Source organism: Danio rerio, chromosome 7 (assembly GCF_049306965.1).
Source record: "Danio rerio strain Tuebingen ecotype United States chromosome 7, GRCz12tu, whole genome shotgun sequence".
Lineage (NCBI taxonomy): Eukaryota > Metazoa > Chordata > Actinopteri > Cypriniformes > Danionidae > Danio > Danio rerio.
This window is the reverse complement of record NC_133182.1, coordinates 56,953,353-56,970,835: the sequence shown is the minus strand read 5'-3', so window position 1 is coordinate 56,970,835 and position 17,483 is coordinate 56,953,353. Positions and strand designations below refer to the sequence as shown.

Here is a 17,483-nt window from a genome sequence, read left to right as displayed (position 1 = left end):
CAACTATTAAAATAAATTGTGAAGTGTTGGACACTTCACACACTCAACAGCCGCTGGTTTGCTCATGTATAAGAAGGGGTGGAGCTTTCAGGCACTGACGTTGGATTACTTTAATGATTTTGGATTCTCCTACGAGAATGATTATAGCCCCTCCTGATGGTGAATGCAGTTATATTCAAGGCAGGAATTATTTAGTAGTTTGATCTTTTATTTTACTAATTTGGCAACCATGAAATGTCATCTGGGAAATGGTTTGAATTTTTCGCTTAGTAAAAAAATTTCTATTTGGGATGACACTACATACATACACTATACTGTTGGGTGTGCAAGTGCATAAGTACATAGAGCATAAGTGCAAAGTGTATAGTGTGCCATTTGGGATGCAGCTTGGGTTTCACTGATGGTTATCAGTTCATTGTTGTTTTCATGTTCCTGTTTGAGTAACGTCCAGGTTTTCTCTTTATTCTAGAACATCGGATGACATGTTTATTTGAACCTGTGGAAGCTTCCTGTTTCTGGACATTGTTCTAAGTCTATCTATCCTTTCTGAGCACTTTAAGACTTACATTCACTGTTCTACTTCATTAAATTGTCTTTCACTCGTAGTAGGACTTTTCCTGTTTCTTTCCAGACAAGAAAAGCCGCTGATTTTGAATAAGAATCAATTATGCCTAAATATTATTTCACAAGTAAACAATTCTTTGGGTTCTAAGCCCTTCTTTTATGATATTGAATCAGATCATTCAGTTTTTGCCCTTTGTTGCATTCAGGCAGTCAAACCTTCATTTAGGATGTCAACGCAAAAGAACATACAGTCCTGCTTTGTGCACATTCTATAGACATTCTCCACTACTGTGCTGTGTATTAGATGTGTAATGTAGTAACATAGCAGACAAACATGAAGGAAGTCTGAGAGCAGTACCTGTTTTGAACCATCTGTCCTCAGTAAATGACTCTTCTGTCTCCTGAGGTTTGTTCCAGTACTTCTGAAAGACGGAAGAACCTCGAACCAACAGCTCACCCTCCTTCCCCTCCAAACCAGCCTTCACCTGAGAATAAAAAACAAACTCAGTTCCAGAGACTTAAAATAGTGCTAAAGGAAGTAGGTCTTCTCCACAAATGACATTAAATTTATTCTATATTAGGTAACGTCTGGTCATAAATTAACATATTTTAATTATCTTTGGTACTTATGAGTATAGGGAACTTCCATTTAAAATGACTGTGCTACAAATTAAGCCATTTCTAGTAAAAAACTAGCTGTGATTTTCCTCTTCATTACTTTACTTTTCTTTATATTCTGCTGTATTTGTGTGGAAAAAAAATCAATAGACATTAAGCTAGTGCAAAATGCAGCTGCAAGAGTACCAGGTCAAGAAATATGACCATATCACCCTAATTTTATCTTCCTTACACTTGCTGCCTATTAATAATCAAGTTTCATATTGATTATAAAGTATAGCTTCTTGCCTATAAAGCTTTAAATAACCTAGCTCCTGTTAATTTAACCAACCCTCTGTCTCGCTACAACCCAACCCGCTCTTTAAAAGGTTGCGAAACACCAAAACACTTTTTGAGATGTTGACATATGTGTCCCACACTGCTAAAATCACTATTAGGACACATATATTTCACAAAAAAAAAAGTGACAATTGATCTTTTTTTTTCCAGCTAATTTGTTTTTCCGGTAAAAAAAAAAAAAAGATTTCCTTGTGTAAATTCTAGTGTGGAGACTGGATGTCTGTACTGGCAGGTTCAACGTGATGTCTTTGAGTTTTTGCAACTTAATTAATTTAGATGATATAGCTTTGAAGACTCTTTTAACCTGTTACAGTGTGACGGCAGAGAGACGCCATGTTGTATTAGAGTAGAATTGTTTGGAGACATGCATGGGTCGTCAGTGAAGATATAAATGTGCCACAACAAAGGTTTTGTTTCCATTTCCCCGTGATGAGAGCACTGATCGCATGTAGAGATGTGTGGATTACAGTGGTCTCCTTTGTAAGGAATTTTTTTTACCCGAGACCTTTTCTCATCTGGAAATGCCACTCCTCTGGTTTAAAAAAGAAGCGGTTCCAATTGTTGTTGATTGTCCTGTGTTTATGTCTATTCAGAGGCAAAGTTAGTATTGTCAACAGTACCCTTTTAGTTTTTAAATACAGATGTTACTACTTCAATGTGTTCCTTGTGCCGCCATTCATACCGCGGCGACGGCGGTACTTGATGCCCCAGGAGCATTTGACCACTGGGTGGCACTTTCACCACAGATATTCAGCTAAACAGACTGTTCTGTTGGCGTAGCTTACTGTATGTGATGTGATGTGTTCAATTAAAATATAATTTTAATTTAATTTTTCTGGTAATAGACATGCTCTTACACTATACTATGCTGTAGAAAAGATACATGGTGAGAAGTCAAAAAGCAAATATAAGAATTAAGTTATTAGCCTTCAGTGCCCGATTAAATTGCGTTGGGGTGAAAATAATGTTTTGATTTCTTTGACTATCATGGCAATGTTATTATCTCAAATCTTAAACGTGCGCATATAAAAAACAGCAAAATAATATAGATTATCCTGCCGGTAGAGCACATCACCTCACAGTTGTGAACTTGTGATCACCTCAACTTACATTTAAAATTTGTTTACCTGGTTTATTGTAAACTTTTTAAGTGCAAAGAGGATTCGTTTTGGAAAATAGAATTGAAGAAATGAAAGACAACTAAAGTGAAAGCATAAACATTCAGTACAAATATAGTCTTAAATAAATAAATAAATAAATAAATAAATAAATAAATAAATAAATAAAGCAGTCTTTTAGTCTAAATATAGAGAGATGTAGTTTGCTATTTTGATAGGACTAAGACAAGATATTTTCATTTATGTTTTTAATTTACGTTTTTATTTACATTTTCGTTGTTGATTATATTTTACTATCTCATTTTATGTTTCAATTATACATAATAATAAACGAATAATGAAAATAAATAAATAATGAAAATAGGACATAAATTAAGTCTGGCAGGTTTATTTTTAATAATTTAGTTTCAGTTCCGTTTTTTTGTTTCAAAACGTCAATGTTCTGCTTTAAAGTATAACTGTTTTGTTTCGTTTTTTTACTTAATGGCTCAGTAAGTTTTGTATTTTAATTTCATATTCAGTCACCTTGCATATGCGTGTGAAATATAATGCCGCATAACCGCGGAAAAAGAAGAAAAGGCTGTCAGTTAAAGCTAATCAAAATTAGTTATATTAAAATACAGCATTTATGTTAATACAGGCAGAGTGGGAACAAACTCAAGGCTAAGATATGCGCTTGTTTTTTAATGCATTTAAAAATAAATGCTATATAAATAAATGTTTTTTTTTTACTTTTTTTGTAAAGGACAATGCACATTATGTTATTGATGTAAACTTAGGCTAAAACTTACCATTGATAAACGTGACCTACCTCAAGCAGATCACTTAAAGTGTAATAAAAATAATGTTGCCGCACGACATAAACGAAGTCCCGCAAGTTTATTTTTAATAATTTAGTTTCAGTACTATTAATTTTTTTTTTCTCAAAAAATCAATAGCACTTTCAATAATCTAAACATTAAAGATGGACCGCAAGATGTGTTGAGTGGCTATATGTTGTGAAGAACGATGGCAAAGCTAAGTGTGATTATTGTAATAAACTAATAAGTTATAAAGCAGAGAGTCCCGACCAACAGGACTGACTTAGCATATGCGGTTGGCTCATTCTTCACGAATATAGAATTAAAATAATGGCGCGTTAGGTTCATTGTGCATCCCGCAGGTGCAACCAACAAGAGTTGTGCATTTTAGTTTAACTTTTTTGAGCGTTATAAGCAGCTCGGTGTCAGTTTTTAATTAAATATATCGAGCCGAAACTAAGCAGCGCATTCTCTCCGCCTCCTCCTTTATAACCAGCGGGACACGCTACTGAAGCAGGAGAGACACTCCGTCGTTCATAATCTTAGCTGATGTGTCGGAGTTGAAAGAATATATCAAAGAGGAATGTTCTTTGTACAGTGCCGATATGTTTAATCTTTTTTTCCATGTCATTTCTCTTCAGCAAATTATATTTTTAAAGCTGCTTGATTCTTTTAAAACCGAAAGCAGAGCCCGTCAATTGGTGTTTTTTCATAAGATACTCCTTTATTAATGTTTTATTTTATGAGTGTCTTTAATGTGCTTTTTAATAGTTTTATTTTATTCAAAGCAGCGCCTAAAAGCGAATTTATCCTCGTGGCATGAGAGCAATGTCATGTCGCATATATTGCCTTTTTTTCTGATATTTTGCATAAAGGTTTTAATCAAAAGACAGGTAATTTAATTACTTTCGATGTGCTAAAATATTTGTTAAATAAATGTTATTTTAAAAAAGGCATATGCAATGTGCTCTGACGGGTAAAATCAGATTCTTTCTCTCTTTCAAGTTCAAAGCAAATTTGAATGCCAAAGGATTTTAGATATGCATATACAAGACTATATGTAGTATTAACATCAACAAATTAATAAAATAAGTAGCAAATGAGAAATAAATGACAGACAAGTTGATAAAAACAGACATTATCTCTAAAAGTTATCAGAATTGCAAGATTAAAACAGCTGAATATAGGCCTAAAATAAATCTAGAAAGCTTGCGCACTGATATTTATTCTTTTTTTTTTTTGGACTAACGAACAATTTCAACCACGGGGAGATACCGACAGCTTGATTTGCAGTATTTTCTAACATGTTAGAAGAGGGCAGCGGACATGGCTGCCGGTGGGGAAGCGGCTGTGCCCTCAGCAGCTGATTGAGACGAAGCTGCATATCCTAACTAAGTGCACTAAATACTCCGAGACAGGCACGTGCACACATAGGGCTCAACCTGTGCAGTGCACATGCCCTTTTTAGTCTTGAATAGAAAGTGCCCTTCCAAAATTATCAAAAGTGCCCCCGCGACGCGGCACACCCTCGGTCCCGCCCTTCAGTAGGCGCGCGACAACACTGCGTCAACACCGCTCTTCAGTACTCGAGCAACAACAACCCCCAAATTTTTTTATTCTATTTTTATTTTTATTAATCATTTTTTTATTATGTTATTTTCATATTTGTTTGCACTACTGCCCTTTTTGCACTGTCTTGTTTGTGAGACGCGACGCTGCACTGCTTTGGCAAAACGAATGTACAGTTACTTGTCATGCCAATAAAGCACCTCAAATGTGAAAATGTGAAAATAGCCTAGGCAACAAATAATAAGTAGTCTAATAATAACAAAAAATGCCCTTTTCATTTTCATACAATAGGCCTATGTGTGGGTTTTGACAATATGTGTTTAATTAAGCTATAAAGATTTGCCTATCAGATGAAATGCATAGTAAAATATGAAATAAATGTCTCTTTTGCTGAATATTTAATTAATCTATATATTTAATATTTTAAAAATCAACTCCTTTTTGCCCAGAGAAAGAGGCGCGCGGCACTAGCGGACATGGGGTGCTTTCCCAAAAAAAGACGTACAGTAACTTGCGGCTGAACTATGCACAGTTTGGGGAAAAAAAGGATATAGTGATGCATGTTTCCCAAAACCCCTAGTCTCTCTGTCGCAGATCCATCATTTGAATCACGTTATAAGTAAAACGCACATAATGATAAAGCACACCATCATCACGAGGGCAATTAAATAAAGACAACCTAAACAATATTTTTAATTGTTTATTTATGTAATGTGAGTTTTTATAACTTTGTTCTTTAAATTATTTCAATATAACTTAGGCTATTCTATCGAGATGACACCATAAAAGGCCTTCAATGCATTGATATAGGTAATTGGGATACATTGAAAAGCCGATTTCACTATTGACCCTGTTTTTATTCATTGACGGCTTCCCAACGCCGCAATTCTGTTGCGCGAAAAAAAAGCTGCTGCAAATAAGCAAATTTATGACAATACAATTTTAATAGTTTCATGATAGTAGTAGCTGGTGTGCTTCATCTGCGTGATTCTGATTTGACATTCTTCCGCTAAACTTGCACTGTGTTGATGTGTAAATGGGCTATGATCTTTGCTATTGAGGCTAGCATCAAGGTGTAAATGAGCTATAGTTCTCTTTGCAACTTTAAATTTCGAGGTGGGGGAAGTGGGAAGAGGCAATTCAAATGTACCATCTCTAAAAATAAAAAGGCCGCTTACGCGGCATTTGTGTTCAAAGATTATTACCTTATTTTTATTTTATTATTATTAATTTATTCATTCATTCTTCATTCATTTTCTTTTCGGTTTAGTCTCTTTATTAGTGTGTGATCGCCTCAGCGGAATGAACCGTCAACTTATCCAGCATATGTTTTACGCAGTGGATGGCAGGAGGGCCAGCTGGGGCTTCGGGACGGAGTGAAAGGAAAGGCGGAATTTGCCCCGAGTCTGGGAAAGATGGCTTGCCGTAATTACACTAGTTTTCCTATCGCACACATGCGCCAAACACATAAACAAATAAATAAAAAAGGGAAAGAAAACATCTAGCCTTGAGGTCTTTTTGCTTATAATCGCCCTTATGTTTCCGTTTTAAATGTAAGGCTGTTGCATAAAATAATACAATTTAAATTTATAAGTTACTTTGCTGCGTCCCCCTTGATGTTTCAATAACGCATAATAATCTACACACCATATTAAAGACACAGCAGACATAAAGGTTGTGTGTGAGAGCCCGAGCAAAAAAGGATCAGATATTGATCACGCACGCACAGGAAAAAAGGCAATTATGCAACACATGACATGCATCGCTCTCAATTGACGGGCTCTGCTTTCTGTTTTAACATAATCAAGCAGCTTAAAAAATAATTTGATGAAGAGAAATGACAGGGAAAAAATAATAAAAAAATAAAAAGATTAAACGTATCGGGACTGTTAAAAGAACATTCCTCTTTAATATATTCTTTCGACTCAGATATATCAGCTAAGATTATGAATGACGGAGTAGGCTATCTCTCCTGCTTGCTTTAGCAGCGTGTGTCCAGCTGGTTATGAATGAGGAGGCGGAGAGAATGCGCTGTTTAGTTTCGGCTTGATATAAAAACTAACACCGAACTGCTTATAACGCTCAAAAAGTTAAACTAAAATGCACAACCCTTGTTGGTTGCACCCGCAAGTTGTGTTATTTATATTTGTGGCTGTGAAGTTTATTAATATATATATATATATATATATATATATATATATATATATATATATATATATATTGAGATACTGAGCCATTACAAGTAAAAAAAAACAACAACAAAAAACAAAAATTTTACTTTAAAGAAGAACAGACGTTTTGAGAAAAAAAAACTGAACAGAACTGGAAACAAATTATTAAAACTAAACTTGCAGGACTTCGTTTATGTCCTGCGGCAACTTTATTTTTATAACACTTTTTTTTTGCCCCGAGTCTGGGAAAGATGGCTTGCCGTCATTACACCGATCGCACACGAGTTACATGCGTCAAACACATAAATAAATAAATAAACAAATAAATAAATAAATAAATAAATAAATAAATAAATAAATAAATAAATAAATAAATAAATAAATTAATTAATTAATAAGGGAAAGAAAACATCTAACCTTAGGCTGAGGTCTTTTTGCTTATAATCGCCCTTATGTTTCCGTTTTAAAGGCTGTTGCATAACACAATTTTAATTTATAAGTGACTTTGTTGCGTCCCCTTGATGCTTCAATAACGCATAATTATCTATACACCATATTAAAGACAACAGAAAGACATAAATCTTTACAAATTACCTGTCCCCTTTTGTAGACTCAAAACACGTGTCAAATCTTGAAAAAATTGCCTGAGCCATTTTAAAATATAATTTAAAGAATTACATTATCGGATAAAACCGCATTAAATAAATAAACCAATATAAAACAAGCAAAAGCAAGCTATAACAGTTTAGGTAGGTCTAGCCTACATAAATGAAACCGTTAAAGTCAAATTAAACTTTCATTTTACAAGATTTTTTTTTTAAATATTTTAGATATTTTCTAAAAACAATAAACACCAGAGAAGGTTTAAATATTTATATAGTGGGTACGATGATAATAATTAAATCGTTCAAACAGAGCATTTTTTGGGGAGAGTGAAAGCAGAATGCGACCTTTTGATGAATTAGCTCTAACCTTTGACAGTTTTTTTTTTTTTCTTTCCGTGGTTATGCGCGCATTATATTTCAAATGCATATGCAAGGTGACTGAAATTGAAATTAAAATACAAAACATACTGGGCCATTAAGTAAAAAAGAGAAACTTTAAAGAGAACATTGTTGTTTTGAAAAAAAAAAAAACTGAAAACTATTAAAATTAAACCTGCGAGATAGGCCTATGTCCTGCGGCAAAATTATTTTATGAAGCAGTATTCAACTTAAGCTCTTTAGACCATGCGCCTGACCGTTTCTTAGTGTTTCACCACATGTCCTTAAATACATAAGGCCTATTTTTATTATTTTTCATTATTCGTTTATTATTATGTACAATAATTGTGACATAAAATTAAATAGTAAAATATAATCAACAACGAAAATGTAAATAAAAAGGTAAATTAAAACATAAATGAAAAGGTCTTGTGTTAGTCCTACCAAAATAGCAAACACTGAAAATCTCTTTACATTTAGGCTAAAAGACTGCTTTAATTTTTTAATTTAGGCATACTTAGAATATTTGTACTGAATGTTTGTGCTTTCATATTAGTTGTCTTTAACTTCTTCAATTCTATTTTTCAAAACGAATCCTCTTTGCACTTAAAAAGTTTAGAATAACAATAAATCGTGTTAACAAATTTTAAATGATTAATAAAGGAATTATAATGCTTTGACTTATTGTTTAATCTCATTTACAAGCACAATAGCATATTTAAGGCTGCTGTGTGGGCTATTTCTGTCGGTTCGCATCCCGTCCCTTTGCGCCCTCTGGCGGCTCATTCACAAACTGCGGTCATACACTAAAAACAAAGCGGCTCCTATTTCAAACGGCGGCGGTATATGACGCGGCGGTAATAGTCACTTTGAACTCTCACCTACTGTACATACCTTAGTCAAAATGACTTAGTTACTAAGTTTACAGTACATTAACATCACTACAATATTAAGAACTGAAAAATTCACTGTAATTCCTCCGCAAACTATTTCCATCGTGTATGACTTTCGACACATTTTCAATACACGACTGTTTGATGCTTTTCTCTGCACCTATCAAGTCTCTGTATCTAACGAGAAAAGCTAAGCTATTTTTTTTTCTCCCATACAATGTGCGGGATTAAAAGTTCCATTAAAACAACACACTTCCAGCAGTTCCTTGCATCCAATATCTCGTTTGCTACAGGGGCAAGCATAAAATGTTCCTGATTTTCCTTTCATGGCCTTTTTAAGACTCATGTCAAACTTAAATAAATAAATAGGTATATAGTAAAAAAAATATATATATTTATATATATATATATATATATATATATATATATATATATATATATATATATATATATATATATATATATATATAAATTAAAACATTTCACACGAGGGCTAATAAATTTGTCCTAAAATGTAAACGTTTATTCTGATAATAGATGACTAGTTTAGCATTGCCTTTCCTTTACGAACAACAACTACTTTTTCATATACCATTTACTTACCTTAGTTAAATGTTCTGTTTAATCATTTATCACACACACATCCCCCTTTTCACAAATTGACTAATGCCAACACTACAAAACGCAATATATTAGTTGGACACATCAGTCTTAGTGATATATCCAACCACCACTATCTCATGCTACACATTTCTTGTAAAAATGTTTTTTAATGTGTTCACAGAGAGAAATTTATTGGCAGTGGATGACTACTTACAGTTTAACATAAGTTACTCACACAGCCTTTCCAAAGTGCCATGCATTAAAGGAAGTAGGTGAATAGTATAACACTTATTTACTATGGCAAAAAATAGTTTATCTGTACCTGTGTTCCTTTGCTGGTTCCCTCAGCGATGACAATACTGCTGTTCATCATGATACGCACTTCTACTCCTGGCAGAGGAACTCCAACAGCACCTGGAAAAATTAAACAGATATAAATAAATACATTAATTAATTAAAATTGTATATTTTATTGATGTTTTCATTTTAGAGGCTTATATGCAATTTAAGGTCATAAATTTGGTCTACTATGTTGCTTTATTGTGATTGAAATCATCAAATATGAAGTAGTTACTAAGAAATTTAATGATTGATCCATTTATAATTGTTATTCCTTCTGTACTTCTCAGCTTTTCAATGGACTACCCTTTAGTTATATTAGTAGCTTTTTGGCCCCATTGACTTCAATTATAATGAATATTTATTTATTTATTTTTGATAGCAAAAGCAATGACACCTTATAATCACACATTATTGACTGTTGGTAGTTTTCCCTGTTGGAAAGAGGTGCTGTTGATCATCAGTTGGCACCATTAACCCTTTAGATAGGCCTGTGCAAAAAAAGTTTCTAGCATTTATATAGAGTTCTCTGGAGTTCTATGGAGTAAAACAACATATTATAGTGTGTGTGTGTGTGTGTGTGTATAAATACACTTAATATGTTTACTATGTTCTGAGAGTTGAGCTGTTTATTTTGATTTTCTCAGACATTTCAAGATAAGTGCACAAATGTCTCTCTCTCTATTTAACACAGAAGCAGAATCTAAGCTTTTTTTTTTTTTTGCAAATGAGTGCTCTTTTTGCACTGTAACTGATAAGAGTAAAATGTAAAGTATTACTTCTTCCCAACAGGGAAAACTAGCATCAGTCAAGAATGCATGATATTATGGTGGTATGGCTTTGCAATAAAAAGTCATTATAATGGAAGTAAACAGGGCAAAAACAGCCACCAACATAACAACTGGGTTGTGAGTTTGCCCAGAGAGTATTATTGACTTAAAAAAAAAAGAGATTAAAAGCATTTTCCCAAAATACTGCATTTGTCAAAACAAAATTTTTCACAAAAAATAATTCGATTTCCCGAAACACTGAGAAAGTTGTGGCCAAATTAAGAATCAAAATCACCCCAGAGTGGATGAAAACATCACCAACAGCACAAAACGATTAAAAAGACTTTAAGGCTCTATTTTAATGATCTAGGCGCAAAGTTTAAAGCAAATGGTGCAAAAATATTAAGGTGGTGTCTGGACGGAAAAATGCTTAGTGCCTTAGCAAATGGTCTAACAGGGTTGTGCTTATTCTCTTATGAGCTATGGGTGTGTTTTGAGCCTAACATGCATTTAACCAATCAGAGTCTCATCGTCCATTCTCTTAAAGAGTCAGTTGTGACGCGCCATGGTGCATTGGCGGACATTGTAAGTGAAAAAAATGAATGCTTCACTAGCGAGAAAACTGTTAAACAGACCATCTGACCAACCTCCTCTTTACTTTACTTGTACTCTATACTTTACTCCTTTACTTTTGTGGATAAGGAAACGGTTTTGTATGCACTTCACTGAAGACATGCATTAGCCTACATGTTTAATTTAGTTTGTTAAGTGCAAAGAATTTGTTTCAAAACTATTTCTAAATTCAGTTCTAATTTACAGCAAATTAATAAATGAGCAATAATAAAAACTGAGTTACAAACACACATCTTATTGTTATGCTCCTTGTGGTGATGCATAACTAACATGCTCTGCACTGGACTTTAGACCAGCTTTTAGATGGTCAATGGCGCAGTCTATTTCAGTTTTTTAAAATAGCAATGCGCCAACAATGCGCCTTAACACACCTCCTTTATAGACCAGCACACCCATGCATCCTCAAAGTCACAATTTGATTTGCTATTTAAACAACATTGTGCAATACATAAAAATTAGGGTTGCACTGGTCTGAAAATAGCAACAAATCATGCCAGACACGTCTTGCGCCTTATTGTGACAGGTGTATGATAGGGCCATTCATTTTGGATCATCTCAGAAATAATGCTCAGATTCTTCTTGCAAAACGACCAGTCAAAATAGTGTTCCAGCATCTTATGCTGGCCTACTATAATAAATTCTGTCTGCTCTGGTGAAGCTGCAGAAGACATACACAGAGCTAAAGAGTTGTCTTACACATGTATGTAGAATCTGACCATTAGGGGCTCGGGTGTGAATATAAATGAAATAGGGGGGCTGATCTGAGGTTTGTGTACTGCGTCCACTGGGATATGATTGTGTGTGTCAAGTGTATACTGGAATGTGGCTGTCCCTGTAGCAGAATTCCTGTCACAAAATGAGAAAAGGACACAATAACTCCCAGACTGCTTAAAGAAGCCATTAACAGTCCTTCTGCCATTCACAAGCCCTCATTAAAACAGAGGACACACACACACTCATGTTTAATTCAAAGATTCTCCACACTGTGCCACTGTAGGGAGTGGCAGCACCTTCTAGTACAATACAGAAAGAGAAAGAAATCTCTATTGGCTACAATTGGTTTAGTTTTTTTTCTGTCTTTAACCTTTCTGAAATTCTCGTTTAACTAAATTTGCACATTTTCTCAAAATGTTCTGTGTAAAATGCTGGCTGCACTGGGTGTTAATGTTCACTTACATAGTATTATAATAAAACAAAAGCACAAAGTTGCTGAATTTGCTCTTTTAACTAATAATCGCTGTACTGTTTCTAGTTCTTATTTTATAATGCAAATTTTTTCTTCAACATCTTTTATGGTCTTGACTTGTAAGAAGTAATGAGGTTCATTCATATTCTTAAATGTCATGCTGTTTTTTAAACCAATCAGCAATCATAACTTTTGTCAAAAAGTTATGGCTGAGCTTCTGCTAATATTTGCTGATTGCAAATAATACAGTATGCGAATAAAAGGCTAAATTAAATCTGTTTAGCATATAATGTGAGTCTAACCCTTCAGAAGATTTGTATTGAACCAAACAAAACGCTTTGTATTGATTTATTTTATATTCTATTCATGTACATCTTAAATAGCTGAAGGCTTTAATGGAGGAAGAGAAGTCTTTTGGATTTAAGTAAAGGATGGAAGGATGAATTTTTCATTTTAGGGTGAACATTGATCTAAAGTTAACACATTATAATAAGGATGTATTAGTTAATTCGATGTAATGTACAACATATAAAACACAAACCTTTACAACCATATTATTGTTGAAGGTTTAGCCATTGCAGTTTGCTGAAGAACCCTTCCTGTCTTTCGCTTGGACTGCACTTCCCACCATGCCCTGCAGTCACACACCAGTTTCAGTTCACTTTTTAATTACACACAGCTGTTGACTATCAAGACTGATTATACACACACTCTATATAAACTCTCCATTCACTCTAGCCCAGTGGTTCTCAATCCTTTTCATCAAGTACCACCTCAGAAAAAAATTGTCTCTCCAAGTACCACCAAAATGAGCAGTATTGAAATACAGTAGCATAGAAGGCCTAGTAAAGCAGATACAACTCTGACCAGTTAAAAAAATGTGGCAGATTACCTCAGAAATATAGGCTATATGTCATATATAGCATATTATATACATCATTTTGGATACATTTTGAAAAATATTTAGCATGTACATGACATATTTCATTCCTCCGTGTATCACTAGAAGGATGTCTGTGTACCACTAATGGTACACGTACCACAGTTTGAGAACCACTGCTCTAGCCCATTTCTCAGTCTTGGTTTAATGTAATGGTCACTACTCTGGCTTTCCTGTTCTTGATTTTGCCTCGTCTGTCCTGTTTAGTTTTGCTTTGGATTATTTTGGATTTTGGATTGTTTGCTGCCTGCCCTGACATTTTGTCACTTTATGGATTACGATTACTTTTGTGGGTTTTCTTTGCCATCCCTGTTTTGCTCCTGAAAAAAAAAAAAAAAAAAAAAAAAACAGAGTGGAAAACAAATGCAACCTCACCTCTGTTGCAACCCCCTTCATTACAATTATCCAGTTATAAGTGCTGCACAATATATTGCAAAACTATCACTGTCATGACAATAGTATATGCAATAAATGCATTACAGACATGTGTGATTAATTACATTTAGTTAATACATGGGTTGTTCCTCTAAATTTGGCCAATCAGATGGGGTCTTACTATCTTAATGTCTAGCTCCCCGGTAGTTGCTGTTCTGCTTTTGGCTAGAGCTGAATGTAAATACTAATGGCAGAAGACAAGATGATGAAAATGATCAGTCAGAATATCTGCTGAGAATTTTACTCAGTGTTTTAAAAAAATAAATGTTTGCACTTTATCACAGTATTTTAGTTTAAATTAGATCTGCAAAATGTATTTTACTTGTTTATGTTAATAACATTACATAAATAAATGTAATAACAAAGCCAATAAAAATAGCATTTTTTCTACAGAAATGTTATATCATAAGAATTACCGTTATCGCAATACTTATATCAATATTGCATATTTTCCCAGTATCGTGCAGCCCTGCCAGTTATGCTGCACTGCCTGGAAAGAAAATCCTGACAATTTCTTCAAGAGACTTTTTAAATCTCAGCTCAGATCTTTTATAATATCAATGTTCTGTTACAACAAAGACACAACTGTGATTTAGGTTACATCGCCCCACACATGAGATCAGACTCATCATAATTCATGGGTATCTCTTCTGGTGATCACAGTCAACCCTGTGACTGATATTGATCGGCTTCAACCTACTTCAGAATTAGACAGCCCCACACTGGCATCTCATGGGGCCCCGAGCAGGAAATGTTAACAGTTGCAAACTCCTCTTAATCATCACCTCTGAGCATTGACTTTAGCCCATTTTCTCTTCCGAACTCATCACTAATAAAACTGCATGGCGCAAAAGCTCTCCTCTGACAAGCACGTTAGCACAATCCCTCACAAACACGTGTCAAAAAGATGAACAAAACAATTCTCAGACACACAGAGTGGTGCGAGGAAATTGTGAGAAGACAACTGAAAGTGCTTTGATACCGAGACTAAAAGATGGCGTGGAAGCTGACAGGAGCATTTTGATCAGAGCTACATCACTCAGAAAAAACCCATGGAGAGTTTGTTAGAAGATAATCACACGTAAACAACAAAACGCCGACAAAAAAGACAAACAAACTACTTCAAAACGGAGTTTGATCTATGACAACTTGCCATCATGAACCGTCTAAGGAAAAAAAAAACACAGTTACTGTGATGAAACATTAATGCTAAACATCAGTAGAAGAAAAGTTGACAATAAAGACCCAAGACAACCCCATCAAAAAATAAAAATATTTACAATATCAACAGAAAGCTATTCGTTGCACTTCATATTTAGCACAAAGGCAATTGTCTGGTTAGATTTTATTTCACTCATTGCACATGGCAGAAATTACATGTTCAAAACCAAGTTAAAAAAAAAAAGCATTTATGGCATTAAAGCATTTTTGTGGTTGATGGTTTTAATGGTTTAATGGTTTTAATGGTTAACTCTGGAAAATGTGTTTATTTAATTTTATTTTGTACTATGTTTATTTTTTTATGAACAATAATGTACATATTTTGGGTTGGGGGGAGGGTGGGGTGGGGATGGCACACAAATGAAAATTGGTGAAAAAGTGAATATACTGTAAATGGAGAATTAGATTTTGATCAGTTAAAAAAAAAAAAAAGTTCACCACCAAAAGATATTCAATCTTTGACTCACCCTCATGACTCACAGTCATTCCAAACCATTTAGATTTTTATTTTATGATTTTTGGATCAATTTCTTAAATCAAATCAGAGAGTTTTTGCCCTCTAGAAGTCTTTTTACCTCAACATCTGTTATGACCTTAATTTGTAAGAACCAATGAGGTTAATTCATATTAGATTTTATTTCACTCATTGCACATAGTAAAAATTAAATGTTCTCGAAGTGTAAAGCACAAAAGGCTTATCAGCAGCCTTATTATTTAATTGCAAGATAGTGGCAAACATTCAAGAACAGAAGTATAACAGGTAATCATGTCCTAGATAGATAACCATGTTCCTGGACCTAAAAAAAAGCCTTTGACATGGTTAATCACAGTGTCTTACTAAATAATTTAGGTTCAAAATGGCAGCAGAGGCCTTACAGTGGTTTAGGTTTTGTTTGGGTGGGAGACAGAAATTTGTGAGGGTGAATGCGGGGAAGTCATTTGTGCATTCTAACAATATGGGAGTACCTCAAAGGTCTGTTCTTGGCCCAGTGTTGTTTACAATGTGCATAACTAATCTTTTCCAGTTATATGCAGATGACACACTTATCTACAGTATGTGTCTGCTAAAACACATCGCTGAGCAGGTGAGCAACTGACCCAGGCTTTAGAACATTTAGGCCTTAGCTGTCTCATTTAACGTCAACTGTCAAGCAAACAGTTTTTATGTGCTTCTTCAAAAGAAGTAGGCCTGCAAGGAATACATTTGGGGCTCTATCATACACCCGGCGCAATGCAGACGTGAATTTTGTTTGCTTCAGTTTGACGCAAGTGTCGTTTTGAAATGTTGCACCAAGCTGTTTTAATAGCAAATGCATTTGTGCTCTTATGTGCACCCATAGGTGTTCTGGCCTAGAAAAGGAGGTGTGTTAAGGCACATTGCTCTTTAGAGAATCTAAAATAGACTGCTCAATAGACCAGCTGAAAGGAGGTCTAAAATCCAGCGCAAAGCATGTTAGTTGTGTGCCTCGCTTAAACATTGCTGAATACACACAGGACGTACAGCAATGCAAAAAAAACTTTACAAATAAAAACGAATTGAAGGAATAAAATATTATAAAAAAAATATTATTTTCTGCATAAATATAAAAACCAACACTTTCATTCCTTCTTCATCTAGGGAGGCCTTTTCAGTTTATTTATGACAATTTGCTTTTGTATAATGTTATTTTTAGTAGTAGTATTATGTATTAAATGCATATTAATATTTGTTTTATTAAAAACAAGTTTAGATTTGCCCACCTGCCAGATTTTGGACCATATGGGGCATAGTGTATTTGAATGTAACTCAGTTTTTTGACCACACTTCGTTGTTATTGTTCATTTATTAGTTTGCTGGAAATTGGAATTGACTTTAGAAATAGTTTTGAAACAAATCTTTATGCTTAACAAACAAAATTAGTTATGTATAGGCTAATGGATATCTGTGTTTTCAACATATTTCCTTATCCATGAAAGAGAGTGAAAGTGGAAGTAAAGAATGAGGAGGCTTATCCTCCTATATGAAGCACTCAGTTTTTCCACTTACAAAGTCCGTCATGTAAATAGCACATGCACCATGGTGTGACGCAACTGACTCTTAAAGGGAATGGGAGATTGAGACTCTGATTGGTTTATTTTCAAAACACACCTATAACTCATTAAGAGAATAAGCTCAACCCTGTAAGACCATGCACCGCGGCGCAAAGTGGATTTTTTTTATCCTTAAAAAAACAAAAGTGAATTTGGAATAGGCGTTAATGCTTTTGATCCCTGCGGTTTGGACTTTGCGACAAGATCAATAAAATAGAGCCCTTAAGGTGC

General features: G+C 34.3%; 1 protein-coding gene across 2 annotated transcripts in view; it reads right to left on the bottom strand.

Annotated features, from left to right (window-relative positions):
* Window positions 1-17,483, bottom strand: part of acsf3 (acyl-CoA synthetase family member 3) — a 102,577-nt gene that overhangs the window by 62,868 nt on the left and 22,226 nt on the right. For both annotated transcript variants that reach the window (XM_685690.9, XM_073907358.1), the window contains exons 6-7: window positions 9,981-10,072; window positions 923-1,049 (exon numbers count right to left, since the gene is read on the bottom strand). In XM_685690.9, the coding sequence (XP_690782.3) occupies window positions 923-1,049; window positions 9,981-10,072 (219 nt within the window). The remainder of the gene's footprint in view (window positions 1-922; window positions 1,050-9,980; window positions 10,073-17,483) is intronic.